Raw genomic sequence first — 19,270 nt, 5'->3', positions numbered from 1 at the left:
AGAACAATCTGTGCTTTTTCCATATGACATCAAGTCCTCATTTTCAACAAAGGCATTCCTTGTCCAACTGCACTATCTAGAATCCAGTCTAAATAGCAGCGGGGAACAAAAACTGGCTCCAGAAACCAGTTTATGTTTACTGTGTTTGAAATAAATGGGAAGCCACGACGTCGACACAAAAAAATGTGGGAACTTTACTTCAAGGCCGACAGGGCAGAGCAGTGAGATTTTCTCTGTAAAATAAAAGTGTAAACTGCAAAGAAAATACAAACTATGAACCCAGTACAGAGCATCTCTGCTGAGGTGTCATCTGGATTTGCCAATTTAATTTTGTAAACAGTCTCAATTTAATAATGATGTTGAAGAACATCAGCAAAATTATTGGAAGTTTTTATGTAGTTATTCCCAATGCTTGATATTCTCAGAAATCAGACAAAACCATTTACAGCATGCAACTAAAACAGGAGAATGCTGTGGTGACATTTTCTCAGGAAAAGCATGACTAACTGACTAACTGACTATGTTAGTCAGTTAAAAGGAAGCAGGAGATCTTTCTTTAGACCATGGGGCTCAAACTCGTGGCCCGCGGGCCAATTGTGGCCCTCGTGATGATATTTTGTGGCCCCCACCTTGATATTAAAGTTTAATGTGAGTTTTAAATGAATGGCACTTTACCGTGTTGTGTGTGGAAGGTCCCTTTAATTACTTTTTGTTGGTACTTTTGTGTGTTTTTTTTAGTAATTCTGTGTCTTTTTTTTAAAAAAAATTGTGTCTTTTTGGTAATTTTGTGTCTTTTTTAAAAAATAATTGTGTCCTTTTTTTAGTAATTTTGTGTCTTTTTTTGGTAATTCTGTGTCTTTTTTTTGTAACTTTGTCTTTTTTAAAAATGATTTTGTGTCTTTTTTTAGTAATTTTGTGTCTTTTTAAAAAAAATAATTTTGTGTCTTTTTGGTAATTTTGTGTCTTTTTTAAAAATAATTTTGTGTCTTTTTTTAGTAAGTTTGTGTCTTTTTTTAGTAAGTTTGTGTCTTTTTTTTGGTAATTCTGTGTCTTCTTTTTGGCTATTTTGTCTTTTTTTTGTAATTTTGTGTCTTTTTTAAAAATAATTTTGTGTCTTTTTTAAGTAAGTTTGTGTCTTTTTTTGGTTATTTTGTCTTTTTTGGTAATTTTGTTTCCTTTTTCAATAATGTTGTGTCTTTTTTTAATAATTGTGTGTCTTTTTTTAGTAATTCTGTGTCTTTTTTTGGTCATTTTGATTCTGCCTCCAGCAGCCCCCAGGTAATTAGAGTTTGAGACCCCTGCTTTAGACCATTTCAACCTTTGACATTATATTTTGTGGTTATGGCTGATACTGGGGCAGGCTCAGCAAAGACAAAAAGGAAATAAGGCACCAAAGAACAAAAGTTTTTTTTTTTAAAAGGGACAGTGATCGAGTGAAAACATGAGTCAACCTTGTTTGGTCATTAGACGGATGGAGAGAATTGTTGGATTTGAAAGGATTCAAACTTGATCCTGAATATAGCCCTCTAGGTATGGAATATGTCTGTTTTATTTATGAAATATATTGTGAGATGTGCTGTTAAATAAATGAAACAAAACCTAGTTGTATTTCATTTATTTCTCCTATCTAGTGCAGTGAGTCTGAAATGTGCTTTTTCATCTAACTGGTTTTAAGCTTTGGTTCCATATAAATGCATGTATGCAGTGAAATTGACCTAATATTACTAACATAATGTAACTAATCACAATAAATCCACGATGACAGGATAAATGATATATTCTGTATTAGTTCCTGCATGTAATCATCACAAGTTATGCATTCCTTACGCCATTTAAACAGCCATGGCATGTCAAAAACATTACAACTTTTGTATTCACAAGACGTTTTTTGAGCAGTTTTACACGGCGTAAACAAATAGCAATCACCTGAGAATCGTACTGCAATTGAGAGGTTATGACCACTTTTCTATACTATTTTCTGTACTATACTGTTTTCCCCATACCCAACCTCAAAGTCAGTGGTGGACCAAATCTGACTTTCCATATAGAAAGTGAGAAATAACTCGGACAAGACGATTTAATGTGACAGGGTAAAATATACAATGTAAAATAAGACATTTAATACTGCACCTACACATGTTCTTACAGTACATCACATGCAAAACAGAAAAAAAAGAAGAAAAAAAAAAAGGTACAGCTAATGCAAAACATACCTGAATTTAGAGTTAATTTAAAATGTTTTAACATTTAAAAAACTGGAATGACTTAGAGCTAATAAATAACACTCAACAAGTAAAGAGCTGTAGATTGTTTTATTATAGAAATGTGTGTTAATAAGGTGAAAAAAACTCAGAAGTAACCATTGTTAAACACAGGAACTGGGACATTGCGATTTAATTGTTTAACTGCAAAATTAAATTCCATCAAGAATTGTTTAGTCAAATCAGAGAAAATTCTTAGTCTTTTCATCTCACTTCAGTCTTTTTATTTCTCCACAATGAGAGTCAAACGGAACTCTAAATATCGATACTTGGCGGCCATGAATCGATATAATATTGCCACGCAAAATATTGCGATACTACGCTGTAACGATTTCCCCCCCACCTCTATTAAACAAGACATTTCTCTGAGACATACCGACTTTTATGGCTAAAAGATATTTCAATAAATGTGTGTTATTTTACACTCAGGGTTAATTATTTAAACAATAAAAGTGGAGGGTTTTGATGCATCCTCCTTGCAACAAAAATCAGCCTCTGATCTCAGAAGCATTTGTGACATAATAATAACTTTTGGGGATGTCTCTGTGTAGTCGTTGTCATATTCCTGATGAGCAGCTTGCAGCTCTGCAGCCCCACACACATCACCGTCAGCTGGACCTGAGAAAGACATGTACAATGGCTTACAATGTCTTCAAAATGTAGGTTCACAAACATCTGCCACATCAGTTCAAACGCTGATCATTTCTGGCTCGATGTTTTTTCTCACCCACCTGGAAGAAGAAGTTGTCTCTCTGCTTTCTGGGAAGAAGGACATCCAAGAAGCTGTTCGGGGGACCCGGCAGTCTTGCGGGGACATTTGATCTTGAAGAACCGTGTTGAGTCTGAAAATGTAATCTTGTCCGTCTCCAAAGCAGATATAGTCATATAGTCAGACTGTGAGGCTTTTCCACAGCATGTCCTTGGATCTGAAGGAGTTGTATGACTTTGACCTGGTTTCCTCTTCCATATTTAGTTGCGGTGTAGTAAGTGAAGGTGGGCACGTGTTCTTTCAGGAATGTTTGTGGGTTAGTAGTGCTCTCCACATTTAATCTGTCACACGAGGCCATGTGTCTGAAATAGTCGAGCTTATGGGATCTGGCGTTGACGCTGATGAGCCGGATTAATGTGATCTGTTCTATGATGTTTGAAATTTCATACATTCCTCCTTGTTCTTGCATTCCACTTCCTCTAAACATCACAATCACCTTTATTACTATTATCTTTCCTGCAGCTTCAAGTCCGCCCTGGTCCTGCAATACACCAAAACCTGCTTTTTCTGCTGTTTCACCTGTTGTTGAAACATTACTTTTTTTTTATTTTTTTAACATTATTATGTCATTTAGCTGACGCTTTTGTCCTAAGCGACTTACAATAAGTGCATTCAACCTGAAGGTACTAGCTTTAGACCACAGGAATCAAGGAAGTAAATAACTTTAAGAGCTAACTGTCATCGCTACAGGAGTGCTATATGTTAGAGAAGAAAAGAAGAGAAAAAAAACAAAAAAAAAACAAAAGAGCATTTAAAAAAAATAAAAAATAAAAATATATATTTTTAATTTTTATTTTATTTTAAATGCTCTTATTTTGTTAGTTACTGCCTTTTTATATGCAAAATACCAACTATTAAGGTGAAATTAAGCATTATTTGTGTCATTTTTTTAAGGCCGACATAAATATTCAATCAATATCACTTTTAAATGTTCCAGTTGGTATTTTGCATATATATATATATATATATATATATATATATATATATATATACATAAAAAAGACACTGAGCCTCCACTATATCCTTGCTCTGACCCTAGACTATAGATCCAGAAACTTAATTTCCTCATCTTGATTGCCTACTTACAAAAAAACTAAGGGGAAATGGTCCAATGACTGAGCAAGATGGGCAATTTGGTGGCCATTTGATACAAATTAGAAGGTCACAAACTCAAAATTTCGCTTGGGAACCATTTTGTTAGACTCAGCACCCTTGAGATATGTAAGGTAGGCCGGTTCCTGACTTGTACCCATAAATGCTCCTCACTTCTTATAGAAGGCCTTTATTCTGAAATCCGTCTAGACTAAATAGGGAACTCGCTGTATCAATATATTTGCTAAAAACTACACTTGTACATTTTTGGAGATGTAGAAATTGAAGAAATATGCATATGTTCTGTATTTTTCATCTCTGTGGGATACAATTGTAAAAAAAAACAATAAAACATATCAACAAAAAAAATATATATATACACTACCGGTCAAAAGTTTTAGAACACCCCAATTTTTCCAGTTTTTTATTGAAATTCAAGCAGTTCAAGTCAAATGAACAGCTTGAAAGGGTACAAAGGTAAGTGGTGAACTGCCAGAGGTAAATAAAAAAAGGTAAGCTTAACCAAAACTGAAAAATAATGTACATTTCAGAATTATACAAGTAGGCCTTTTTCAGGGAACAAGAAATGGGTTAACAACTTAACTCTATGGAGTCTTGGGCTATTTTGTCCATTTTTGAATTCTTTTCATGTCTTTGTAAGTCATTTTGTGTCTTTTTTTTGTCATTTTGTGTCTTTTGGTGTCTATTTGTCATTTTGTGTCTTTTTTTGGTCATTTTGTGTCTTTTTTTAGTCTTTTAGTCCAACATAAAATGTGATTTTGAATCTTTTTTTTACTTTCAAAACACTATCATGCTCAATAAAGAATTTTAAATGTTGCAAATGTGCATTAATTTCAGAGTACACTGAGACATTAAACTGCATCATTTTCAATTAAATTCTGGAAAAGTTGGTGTGTTCTAAAACTTTTGACCAGTAGTGTATCTCCCGCTAAGAATCATGGGGGCCAGGAATACTGTAGATACAGAGAGAGGAGTGATAAAGATTTTTTTTTTTTTTAAATCAGTAAAAACATGTACTTACACCAGAGCTCATAGTAGTAGCTGCAGCACTGAGACTCCCCGCAGCAGTGTCCCGACTCACAGATGTAGCTCTGGTTGTTCACACCTTCACAGTGCAGTAAACTCTGCAAGAGAGAAGCAGTGTCACTTTAAAAGGAAAGTATTATCAACATCTTAACTTTCAAAAAAACTCAAACATCCAGAGGCATCCAGTTACAGTGTGCAGTGCCAATAAAGGAAAATAACAGAGCCCCCCACTAGGTTTCATGTTTTATTTTCTGACTCATGCAGGGTGAAGTTCTGTGTTTTGTACTGGTCAACAGGTTTCATCGCCAAAGGAAAAAAGAAATCTCTGACTTGATCGACAACACGTGAAACTAAAAAGTAAAATTAGTTTGGGAAATATTTTCCCTTATCTCGTCCTAACCGGTTCAGTCGACTGCTTTTAGAAACTACATTACACTGCAAGTTCAATTGAGTGCAAGTGTGTATTAAAAAGAGTGATGTCAGGAAAGCATATATATATTTATATATATATATATATATATATATATATATATATACACAGATACGTATTTGGTAAGTAAAATACATCAACACTTTCAATATCTCAAAAATGTTATATTTCCCAATGTTTGTACTTATTACAAACCATACTACTTGTTTAAATATGTATGCATTTATGGAACTGGGTTCTTGTTTCAGTAAACTGGAGAAAAAAAAGTGCACTAGCTCCAGAACAATTGATCAGAAATAGGCTTTTTCCACGGAAGTCAAGTTGACATACACAGTCACAGCAAGTCACAGTAAAGCAAAGGTGTGCATGAATAGAGCTGCTTCACCTGGCTGACTGTTGCTCTTTAGGTTCACTGGGATACTTGAATAGAAGTGAGACACCAGTATTACCTGTCATGTCACCTGTGCTCTTTGACAGATGTGACAGAATGCAAGAAAATCGCTTCAAAAGCCTGCAGTGAAATTGTCATTTGTGGTTGCAAAGGTGTAAGTGTCTGTGGTGCAAGGTGCTCATGCAGGAAGGCTCACTGGAATTGCACAGATCTTTGTAGTTGCAAATGTAATAGATAATTAAAGTTAAGCTTCATCAATTAAATGTATGCACGTTATCCATTTTTCAGAATACATGCACTGTATATGACCTATATTCATATATTTTCGACTGCTTAGGAACTGAGTTGGAAATTACATAAATACATGGCCAAAATGAACATATCTATTTGATCAAATAATCATCTAGGGATATTCTCAAGAGCTTAAAATGACATTTTTGACGATTTTTTGACACCAAGATTGACATTTTAAGTGGCTTGGAAGATATACTGGTTCTCATAGACTTTATATGGGTGCCATATCCGTTCCGGAATCTTGATGAAGTGGCTCCTACCAAAAATTGAAACCTATGGTCATAGAGAGCATGTGGAAAAAATTTGGTGCTTTTGTCCGGCGTTTCCCCTTTATTTAGCTAAGCCGCCTGACTAACACTACTGTCCCGCAATACAACTAAACTAAAATTCTCTTTGTGAAGTGGAATTTAAAAGTCATATGTTATATGTTGATGTCTGATATTTGATAACAGGTATTGTATTATGGTGGGGTTTATTTCTTACACTGTATACAGTTTACAACAGGGGTCCACTGGAGGTAGACACAAAATGACCCAAAACACACAAAATGACAGAAAAAATACACAAAATTATTTTTTTAAAAAGACACAAAATTATTTTTAAAAATACACAAAATTATTTTTTAAAAAGACAAAAAATTACTTTTTTAAAAAGACACAAAATGACCCAAAACAGACACAAAATTACAGAAAAAATGCAAAAAAATATTTTTAAAAAGACAGAATTACCAAAAAGACACAAAATTATTAAAAAAGACATTTAAAAATAATTCAAAAAATTACCAAAAAAAGTAATTAAAAAGGGACCTTCCACACACAACACGGTAAAATGCCATTCATATAAATCTCACATTAAACTTTCATATCAAGGTGGGGGCCACAAAATATCGTCACGAGGGCCACAATTGGCCCGCGGGCCGCGAGTTTGAGACCCCTGGTTTATAATGAAGATTGGTTAGCAGTGCCTTTGTACAGTTAGTATGTAAAGGGTTCCAACACCATTTTCAAAATCCAATTCAAGCATTTTCAAGGTGCATTTTTTAGCTGTGGTAAATTACAAACTTGTGTAGAGAACATATGATAAAATATGGTTCAGTGATTATTTCACTTCTTCGATCACATTAAATTAGATGTTTCCTGCTCGAAAACACAAAGTTTAATACTTCAAAGTGTCACCTGTTTGTAATTAGTCTGTGCATTTATATGTATTTTTTATTATTATTATTATTTATTATTATTATATATATATTTATGTATTATTTATTATTACTTTTAATCTAAGTCCTTTGCTATCAGTCAGCTTCAAGCCAGAGACTCCTTGGAAAGTAACAACTTGATACTTTGGGATTTGTCAGAAAAGACACAAAATTATACCCAAAAAATAATCAAATTGGCCACAAAATGACATAAAACGACCAAAAAAGACACAAAATGACCAAAAACAGACACAAAATGACCAAAAAAAGACATTAAATGACCAAAAAGACTAAAATACATTAACACATGAACACTTTAACACAGTGGAGACAGAGCTGACTTCCAAAATGATTTGGCGACCCCCAGAAATCGTCCTATATAACCTAAATTCCAAGCATTTTTCAAACCTTGAAAACACCAAATTAATATTTCAGTGCTTTCAATGGTCTCGGATTGGATCAGAGCCATTTTTAACATGCCTGGCTTTGATATTTGTTCCAATAACGATAAAACAGCCAACATTTATACTTAGCTCTGGAGTAAACAAGTCCTAACCACTTGTGCTGGTAAGCTGCTTGAATTTCATCACTGTTTAAGGCCCATATCAAGTGCAAATTTCTGAACTGCAGCCAGTACAAAACCACTCAGTATATTGCTGCAGGACTAACACACAACTTCCATTAAGAGCTTTGGCTCTAATCACAACTACAAAGTATCAGAAGGTGTTTCCCTCAACAGCCCACTTTCATCCAAAATCAATTAATCTTCACTCAGAACACAAATGACCAAAAAAGACACAAAATGACCAAAAAAAGACACAAAATGACCCAAAAAACACACAAAATGACCAAAAAGGCACAAATTGACCACAAAATGATAAAAAAAGACACAAAATGACTAAAAAAAGACACAACTTGACCAAAAAAGGAAACAAAATGACCAAAAAAAGACACAAAATTACCCAAAAAAGACACAAAATGACCAAAAAAAGAAACAAAATGACCAAAAAAGACACAAAATGACTTAAAAGTCACAAATTGACCACCAAATGATAAAAAGACACAAAATGACTATAAAAAGACACAAAATGACTAAAAAAAAGACACAAAATGACAAAAAAAGGAAACAAAATAACCAAAAAAAAGACACAAAATGACCAAAAAAGACACAAAATGACCCAAAAAACACACATAATGACCAAAAAGGCACAAATTGACCACAAAATGATAAAAAAAAGACACAAAATGACTATAAAAAGACACAAAATTACAAAAAAAAGACACAAAATGACAAAAAAGACACAACTTGACCAAAAAAGAAAACAAAATTACCAAAAAAAGACACAAAATTACCAAAAAAAAAGACACAAAATTACCCAAAAACACACAAAATGACCAAAAAGGCACAAATTGACCACAAAATGATAAAAAAAGACACAAAATGACTAAAAAAAGACACAACTTGACCAAAAAAGGAAACAAAATTACCAAAAAACCCCACAAAATTACCAAAAAGACTAAAACACATGAACACTTTAACACAGTGGAGACAGAGCTGACTTCCAAAATGATTTGGCGACCTCCAGAAATCATCTCGCGACCAAAATCAATCAATCAATCTTCACTCAGAACGTCTGGAACGGTCAGTATAGCAAACTAGCAGCTTCGCCTGATAAAAAGTAAAACATGACTAAGCGTATCCATCACACACGAGATGATAATGAGCTCAGATAGATCCGCATGGTGCTAAAGACAAGGCAGCACTGTAATCAAAGGTCTGTGGATTTTTCCAGGAAGATCCCTCAGATGTTTTCTTCTAGATTAGTTTAATGATTAGCTAGCTAAAGTTCGGTAAAAGGATAGTCCTGCTATCTACAGATTACCAGCGCAGGGCCCAGATTACGAGGCATGATGATGATGATCCCGGGTCCAAAAAGTCCCAGAGAAGTCCCTCCGACCTCCTGGGTCATTATCCCACAAAAGAAGTCCAACAGCTCTCAGACATACTCTCACTCTCTCTCACTCTTTCTCTGTCCACCCCACACACACACACACACACACACACACACTCCAATCCAGGCCCAAACAGTGGACAAGGATTGCTCTACGGAAATTTCCAAACAGCAGCGGCGAGCGAGCTCCAAGCTGGGGCCGCCGCATGATAATAAGGCGTACAAAGAGAGCAGTGAGAGGTGTGTGTGTGTGTGTGTGTGTGTGTTCTTGTACTTCCTACATTGTGAGGACCAGGACACGTTTTTAAACCAACAGAGTGAGGACATTGTTGCAAAGTGAGGACATTTCGGCCGGTCCTCACTTCTTTAAAGGCTTTTTTGAGATTTCAAAAACTAGAATTGAAAAAACAATTTTGTTAAGTGAAATAAAATGAGTTTTTTAAAAAAATATTGAAAATGAATTAACTGAAACTGTGTTTTGTGGTTACAAAACTAACTAAAACTAAAATTCACAACGAAATTAAAACTAAAACTGATGAAAAATTCACTATTCCAATGAGAGCCCTCACAAAGATAGAAGTACAAGAATGTGTGTGTGTGTGTGTTTTTGTGTGTGTGTGTGTTCTTGTACTTCCTACATTGTGAGGACCAGAACACTTTTTTAACCAACAGAGTGAGGACATTGTTCCAAAGTGAGGACATTTCAGCCGGTCCTCACTTCTTTAAAGGCTTTTTTTGAGATTTCAGACTTTGTTTTAAGGGTTAAAGGTTACATGATAATTATATTTAACTGAAACTGTATTGTGTGGTTACAAAACTAACTAAAATTATAGTGAAAATGTCCTTCATTTTCGTCTTTGTCAACTTTTTTCATACATAATGAAGATGGATCAGGCAAAGGAAATAAAGGCAAAATTTACTGTGACCTCTTTTAATCTCCCACCCAACAAATACCCCATTACAAAAAAACTAAAACTAAAGCATTTCACTCTAAAAACTAACTAAAACTAACTGGATTTGAAAAATAAAATTCACAACGAAATTAAAACTAAAACTAATGAAAACTAAAACTATTCTAACCTTGGTAGGGAATTCACTGTTCCAAATTACCAAAAAAGACACAAAATTACCAAAAAAGGCACAAATTGACCACAAAATGATTAAAAAAAGACACAAAATGACTATAAAAAGAAACAAAATGACTAAAAAAGACACAAAATTACTAAAAAAGGAAACAAAATAACCAAAAAAAAAGACACAAAATGACCAAAAAGGCACAAATTGACCACAAAATGATTTAAAAAAAAAAAGACACAAAATGACTATAAAAAGACACAAAATGACTAAAAAAAGACACAAAATGACTAAAAAAAGACAACTTGACCAAAAAAGGAAACAAAATAACCAAAAAAAGACACAAAATTACCAAAAAAAGACACAAAATTACCAAAAAGGCACAAATCACTCTACTAACTAAATCACTCTAGAAACTAACTAAAACTAACTGGATTTGAAAAATAAAATTCACAACGAAATTAAAACTAAAACTAATGAAAACTAAAACTATTCTAACCTTGGTAGGGAATTCACTGTTCCAAATTACCAAAAAAGACACAAAATTACCAAAAAAGAAACAAAATGACCAAAAAAGGCACAAATTGACCACAAAATGATAAAAAAAAGACACAAAATGACTATAAAAAGACACAAAATGACTAAAAAAAGACAACTTGACCAAAAAAGGAAACAAAATAACCAAAAAAAGACACAAAATTACCAAAAAAAGACACAAAATTACCAAAAAGGCACAAATCACTCTACTAACTAAATCACTCTAGAAACTAACTGGATTTGAAAAATAAAATTCACAACGAAATTAAAACTAAAACTAATGAAAACTAAAACTATTCTAACCTTGGTAGGGAATTCACTGTTCCAATGAGGGTCCTCACAAAGATAGAAGAACAAGAATGTGTGTGTGTGTGTGTGTGTGTGTGTGTGTGTGTGTGTGTGTGTGTGTGTGTGTGTGAGGAGAAAGAAAAGCACAGACACAGAGCAGTTACACAGGAATGATTCGTCACACACCAGATCAGCACAAATCAAACTGCTGACTTTCAGTGTGGACACAACCTCAAACTGATAGATTAGTCATTTCTCAACAGCTGTTTCAAACCTTATCAACATGACATTTAAGATGAAACAACAGCCCAAACACGGAGAGAGATTTAAGTGTCCGTGTAATAAACACATGATGTTCTGTTCCTCCACTTTGTCTCCGATAGCTGTTTTCCCTGACTCACGTACTACTCTCCACCATATGCTCTCCACTTGGCAGGCTGAGTGCTTTTTTGAAATTCGATACAGAAAAACATCTTATTTGTTCGGGTCTTCACTTCAGCCCGCGTTGCAAAAAGATATTTTTGCAAGAAGATAATTTTGAAAAAGGATCGGAGTTTCGTCAACAGGCCTTCATAAAGAAAAAGCGCTCCATCTAATCTTGCATATTATTTATTTTTAAGACACAAAATGACCAAAAAAAGGAAACAAAATTACCGAAAAAGACACAAAATGACCGAAAAAGACACAAAATGACCAAAAAAGGACACAAAATGACCAAAAAAAGGACACAAAATGACCAAAAAAAGGAAACAAAATGACCGAAAAAGACACAAATTTACCACAAAATGACCAAAAAAAGACACAAAATGACCAAAAAAGACAAAATGACAAAAAAAACAACCACAAAATGACCAAAAAAAGCACACAAAATGACCGAAAGACACAAATTTACCACAAAATGACCAAAAAAGACACAAAATGACCAAAAAAAGGACACAAAATGACCAAAAAAAGGAAACAAAATGTCCGATAGCTGTTTTCCCTGACTCACGTACTACTCTCCACCATATGCTCTCCACTTGGCAGGCTGAGTGCTTTTTTGAAATTTGATACAGAAAAACATCTTATTTGTTCGGGTCTTCACTTCAGCCCGCGTTGCAAAAAGATATTTTTGCAAGAAGATAATTTTGAAAAGGATCGGAGTTTCGTCAGGCTCCATCTAATCTTGCATGTTATTTATTACTTTTAATCTAAGTCCTTTGCTATCAGTTTAAATGTCCATTCTGACCTCCTGAGTGTGTAACAGTCAGCTTCAAGCCAGAGACTCCTTGGAAAGTAACAACTTGATACTTTGGGATTTGTCAGAAAAGACACAAAATTACCCCAAAAAAGAATCAAATTGGCCACATAATGACATAAAATGACCAAGAAAAGACACAAAATGACCAAAATAAGACACAAAATGACCAAAAAAAGACACAAAATGACAGAAAAAAGGAAACAAAATGACCGAAAAAGACACAAAATGACCAAAAAAGACAAAATGACCAAAAAAAGGAAAGAAAATGACCAAAAAAGACACAAATTTACCACAAAATGACCAAAACAGACACAAAATGACCAAAAAAAGACACAAAATGACCATAAAAAGGAAACAAAATGACCGAAAAAGACAAATTTACCACAAAATGACCAAAAAAGGACACAAAATGACCAAAAAAGACACAAAATGACCAAAAAAGGACACAAAATGACCAAAAAAGACAAAATGACCAAAAAAAAGGAAACAAAATGACCAAAAAAGACAAATTTACCACAAAATGACCAAAAAAAAGACACAAAATGACCAAAAAAAGGAAACAAAATGACCAAAAAAGAAACAAAATGACCAAAAAAAGAGAGACAAAATGACCGAAAAAGGACACAAAATGACCAAAAAAGACACAAAATGACCAAAAAAGAAACAAAATGACCAAAAAAAGGACACAAAATGACCAAAAAAAGGAAACAAAATGACCAAAAAAAAGGACACAAAATGACCAAAAAAAGACATTAAATGACCAAAAAGATTAAAATACATTAACACATGAACATAATGACCTCACAAAATAACTTGTGTGGCAGGAAAAATTAGGTCATCTGAGACGATGGCTGAGTAACTTGTAACAGACAGTGACCGGGCGAAGAATCTGCCCGGACCAGATTCCTCCGTCTCCGTCTAAACAGCCGACAACAAAACAATCCAGCTCTCTCATGCCATACCAGCAGATTAAAGGCAGATTTGGTTACCGTCCCAGAAATGATTGCTGCCTTAGAAAATAATCAACTTTAATATGAGAAGCTGTTGAAGTGAGGAGACGATGAGAACGCTCCAGATTCCCCTGATGACTATGAATACTGTCCCAGAGATACGTGGCTGCAGGTTTTAGGTAATCCTGACTGCACGGTCCCAGTTGATCCTGCAGGACTTGGCAAGTTAGCTGATGCACGTAAAGACCTCGCTGACCCCTTATTTATTATTCTGTCCAGCAACAAAGAAAGGTGCTCTTTCATAGTCATCAAGGTTATGCAGAACAAAACCCTGCTGACGTGAAAAAGACACAAATTTACCACAAAATGACCGAAAAAGACACAAAATGACCAAAAAAAGGACACAAAATGACCAAAAAAGACAAAATGACAAAAAAAAAACCCACAAAATTACCCAAAAAAGAATCAAATTGACCAAAAAATTATATAAAATTAAGCAAAAAATGACTCATTGACCACAAAATGACCAAAATAAGACACAAAATGACCAAAAAAGACACAAAATTACCAAAAAGACACAAAATGACAAAAAAACAAACAGAAAATGACCCCAAAAAAGACATGAAATGACCAAAAACACTAAAACACATGAACACATGAACACTTTTACACAGTGGAGACAGAGCTGACTTCCAAAATGATTTGGCGACCCCCAGAAATCATCTCGCGACCCCAATTGGGGTCCCAACCCCAAGGTTGAGAACAGCTGTCCTATATCATCTAAATTCCAAGCATTTTGACCTCGCTGACCCCTTATTTATTATTCTGTCCAGCAACAAAGAAAGGTGCTCTTTCATAGTCATCAAGGTTATGCAGAACAAAACCCTGCTGACGTGTTTCTATCTTAATGCTACATAGTCTAGACGGATTTCAGAATAAAGGCCTCCTATAAGAAGTGAGGAGCATTTATGGGTACAAGTCAGGAACCGGCCTACCTTACATATCTCAAGGGTGCTGAGTCCAAAAAAATGGTTCCCAAGCGAAATTTTGAGTTTTTGACCTTCTAATTTGCATATCAATATGGCGGCCAAATTGCCCATCTTGCTCAGTCGTTGGACCATTTCCCCTTAGTTTTTTTGTAAGTAGGCAATCAAAGATGAGGAAATTAAGTTTCTAGATCTATAGTCTAGGGTCAGAGCAAGGATATAGTGGAGGCTCAGTGGCTTTTTTATGTATATACACTACCGGTCAAAAGTTTTAGAACACCCCAATTTTTCCATTTTTTTATTGAAATTCAAGCAGTTCACGTCAAATGAACAGCTTGAAAGGGTCCAAAGGTAAGTGGTGAACTGCCAGAGGTAAATAAAAAAAGGTAAGCTTAACCAAAACTGAAAAATAATGTACATTTCAGAATTATACAAGTAGGCCTTTTTCAGGGAACAAGAAATGGGTTAACAACTTAACTCTATGGAGTCTTGGGCTATTTTGTCCATTTTTGAATTCTTTTCATGTCTTTGTAAGTCATTTTGTGTCTTTTTTTGGTCATTTTGTGTCTTTTTGTCATTTTGTGTCTTTTTTTAGTCCTTTAGTCCAACATAAAATGTGATTTTGAATCTTTTTTTTTACTTTCAAAACACTATCATGCTCAATAAAGAATTTTAAATGTTGCAAATGTGCATTCATTTCAGAGTACACTGAGACATTAAACTGCATCATTTTCAATTAAATTCTGGAAAAGTTGGTGTGTTCTAAAACTTTTGACCAGTAGTGTGTATGTATGCAAAATACCAACTGGAACATTTAAAAGTGATATTGATTGAATATTTATGTCAGCCTTAAAAAAACCACACAAATAATGCTTAATTTCACCTTAAAAGTTGGTATTTTGCATATATATAAATATACATAAAAGACACTGAGCCTCCACTATATCCTTGCTCTGACCCTAGACTATAGATCCAGAAACTTAATTTCCTCATCTTTGATTGCCTACTCACAAAAAAACTTGGGGAAAATGGTCCAACCACCAAAGGCCGCCATTTTGATATGCAAATGAGAAGGTCAAAAACTCAAAATTTGCTTGGGAACCATTTTTTTTTGATTCAGCACCCTTGAAATAAGTAAAGTAGGCCAGTTCCTGACTTGTACCCATAAATGCTCCTCACTTTCACTTTTTGGACAATTCCATCTAGACTATAACAGATTTAAGACAAACTCCAGCTATTACAAAATTACTAAAAATCAAGTTTTGATAGAGAACTTTTAGTTAAAGTGGACGTTACTGGCACCCTGAAGCCAAACACTGGCAGTTTAAACAGGCAGGTTAAGGCAGAACACTCTTGATAGACTTCTGAGCTATACTTTGTGTGATGACTGTTACTTAAAGTGCCCCTTCAGACAAGTTTTAACGTGTAAAAAAACTCACACTCACAAACATCTTGTTCAACATGATCTTCCCACATAAAAAGTAAAACAAAACTTTGAGAAAGTGCAGGAATCTTCTCTTTCTCCCTCATTGAGGGATTCTGGATCTCACCACTGCTGCTGCTGCTACACTAGGTTGACCGCTGACAGAGCAGTGCAAGATGGCCACTGGTAGCATCAGCGTCTGGTCTAATTTCTCTGTTACACGCTGCATTGTTTTCTATCATCCCCATTGGGCCAACCAACCGCTGCAGCCCAAACACAGTATTGAAGTGCAGCTGTTCTCAACCTTGGGGTCTGGACCCCAATTGGGGTCGCGAGATGATTTCTGGGGGTCGCCAAATCATTTTGGAAGTCAGCTCTGTCTCCACTGTGTTAAAGTGTTCATGTATTTTAGTCTTTTTGGTCATGTTGGGGTTTTTTTGGTCATTATGTGTGTTTGTCATTTTGTATCTTTTCTGGTCATTTTGTGTCCTTTATTTGGGAATTTTGTGGTCAATTTGTGTCTTGTTGGGTCATTTTGTTTCCTTTTTTGGGGTTATTTTGTTTCTTTTTTTGGGGTTATTTTGTTTCTTTTTTTGGTCATTTTGTGTCTTTTTTGGTCATTTTTGTTCTTTTTTGGGTTATTTTGTGTCTTTTTGGTCATTTTGTGTCTTTTTTGGTCATTTTGTGTCTTTTTTTGGGTCATTTTGTGTCTTTTTTTGGTCATTTTGTGTCTTTCAGGGTCATTTTGTTTCCTTTTTTGGTCATTTTGTGTCTTTTATGGTCATTTTGTTTCATTTTTGGTCATTTTGTGTCCTTTTTTGGTCATTTTGTGTCTTTTTTGGGTGATCTGAACTGTGCGTGTGAGATTGTGTTCAGTGAGCGGGGGTCGCGGGCAACATGCATGTTAAATTGGGGGTCGCGACTCAAAAAGGTTGAGAATAGCTGCTCTAGTGAATGTTTCTCAGTTTCTAAGTTATGTTACTGCCTTTCATTAAGCAAATAATGCATGTAAATTGCTTTCCATAGTACGGTGTGTGTGTGTGTGTGTGTGTGTGTGTGTGTGGTGGAGGGTTACATGGGTCCCTGGCTTATAGGCTGGCTTTATTTTTATCCCATGATGTCATGTGACTGGAGTAGTTAACTCCGTTTTACAAGCTCTTAGTCAAAGTATTAGGTAAAAAAGCGCTCACAACTTTTCTTTTTTTTTTTTTTAATAGGTGCCATAAATAGCTGTGTAAAAACACAGAGATGCTAACTAAAAACATCACAGTAAAAAAGCTCATATTAATAAGAAATTTACATTCTTGACAGATCAAGAACTGAAACAATGCAGGTATCGTGGATCTATTTGCTGATAAACTATAAAAATGCAAATAACCAAGCTGTAGATTAGATTAAGAAAGGATGCCCTGTTAAAACAGTTTGATATGGAGCCATAGCCCTTTAACTTTTACTAAAGTGTCTTGGTTATGCTTTGGAGGGTTAGTAAGACATTTTTAAACAGTAATCTGTGTACTGAAGTGGATCATTTACACCAGTAGTTCTCAACCTTTTTGAGTCGCAACCCCCAATTTAACATGTATGTTGTCCGCGACCCCCGCTCAACCAAAAAAATAAACAGAATTACCAAAAAGGACACAAAATGATAGAAGAAAACTAAAATACTCTAAAAAGAAACAAAATGACCAAAAAAAGACACAGAATTACCAAAAAAATGACACTAAATTACTAAAAAAGACACAAAATGGCCCAAAAAAGAAACAAAATGTCAAAAAAAGTCACAAATTGACCACAAAATTATCAAAAAAACAAACAAAATGACCAAAAGTCACAGCATTACCAAAAAAATGACACTAAATTACTAAAAAAAGACACAAAATTATTTAAAAAAAGACACAAAATGACCAAAAAAGAAACAAAATGACCAAAAACACACAAAATGACCAAAAAAAGGAAACAAAATGTCCAAAAAAAGTCACAAATTGACCACAAAATTATCAAAAAGACACATAATGACCAAAAAAGACACAAAATGATAAAAGAAAACTAAAATACTTAAAAAAGAAACAAAATGACCAAAAAAGACACAGAATTACCAAAAAAATGACACTAAATTACTAAAAAAGACACTAAATTATTTTAAAAAGACACAAAATGACCAAAAGACACAAAATGGCCCAAAAAAAGAAACAAAAGACACAAAATGACCAAAAAGACACAAAATGACCAAAAAAAGAAAACAAAATGTCCAAAAAAAGTCACAAATTGACCACAAAATTATCAAAAAAAGACACATAATGACCAAAAAAAGACACAAAATGACTAAAAAAAAGACATTAAATGACCAAAGAAGACAGAGCTGACTTGGCGACCCCAAGAAATCATCTCGCGACCCCAATTGGGGTCCCGACCCCAAGGTTGAGAACGGCTGATTTACACTATGAGCCTCTGATAAGAACAGTGCTAATGACGAGTGTTAATCATAATGTCTGACACTAACAAGTGATTAGTGGTGGTGATAATACTGTGTCACAGATAAACTAGAGCTGACTCTGTGTTGTATAAAGTAGGAGTGAATGCAAATATCAGACATATTTCAGGGTCATGTGATGAAGCTTTTGCTTTTGGCCACCAGCCTTACAAGCACCAACAAATTATTTCTCTTCTCAGGCATAATTTCAGTCAGGTTTTTCTTAAAATCATGACAAATAACTGCCTGCAAATATGCGTTTCGTAACTCTATGGTTTATGCTCTCATGCATGGAGTGATAAACAGATACGGACACGGAACGTGATACCAGCACGTGACAAGGTTATAATAGTTTTGGATTTTTCATTAGTTTTAGTTTTAATTTTGTTGTGAATTTTTGTTTTCAAATTCAGTTAGTTTTAGTTAGTTTTTAGAGTGAGTTTTCTAGTTTTAGTTTAGTTTTTATTTTTTGAAAATGCTTAGTTTTAGTTTAGTTTTTATTAGTTTTAGTGTTAGTTTTAGTTTTTTTGTAATGGGCTATGTGTTGGGTGCCAGATTCAAAGAGGTCATAATAAATGTTTCCTTTATTTCCTTTGGTTTATCATCTCAGCCCCAATAAGGTTATTAACTCTTACAGTTCTGGGTGTTTTGAATTTTGGTTCTAGTGTAAACATCCCAGTCTCAGTAAACATATTCACCATGTGTTGCATGTTCAAATAAATACACTGAATTATGAATGAAAAAAGTTGACAAAAACGAAAACTAAGGACATTTTCACTATAATTTTAGTTAGTTTTAGTTAGTTTTGTAACCACACAATACAGTTTCAGTTAGTTATCGTTTTAAAAAAACTTTTATTTTTATTTCAGTT

General features: G+C 34.3%; 1 protein-coding gene and 1 long non-coding RNA gene across 2 annotated transcripts in view; one reads left to right on the top strand and one right to left on the bottom strand.

Annotated features, from left to right (window-relative positions):
- Positions 1–19,270, top strand: part of LOC131988464 (uncharacterized) — a 160,508-nt gene that overhangs the window by 100,121 nt on the left and 41,117 nt on the right. The gene's annotated exons all lie outside the window — the stretch shown is intronic.
- Positions 1–19,270, bottom strand: part of wbp1lb (WW domain binding protein 1-like b) — a 31,945-nt gene that overhangs the window by 7,473 nt on the left and 5,202 nt on the right. The window contains exon 2 of the mRNA XM_059352322.1: positions 5,165–5,267. Within this exon, the coding sequence (XP_059208305.1) occupies positions 5,165–5,267 (103 nt within the window). The remainder of the gene's footprint in view (positions 1–5,164; positions 5,268–19,270) is intronic.

The sequence above is a fragment of the Centropristis striata genome, chromosome 1, assembly GCF_030273125.1.
Source record: "Centropristis striata isolate RG_2023a ecotype Rhode Island chromosome 1, C.striata_1.0, whole genome shotgun sequence".
Classification (NCBI taxonomy): domain Eukaryota; kingdom Metazoa; phylum Chordata; class Actinopteri; order Perciformes; family Serranidae; genus Centropristis; species Centropristis striata.
Note: the sequence above shows the minus strand (reverse complement) of the source record. Positions and strands in the feature narration are given on the sequence as shown.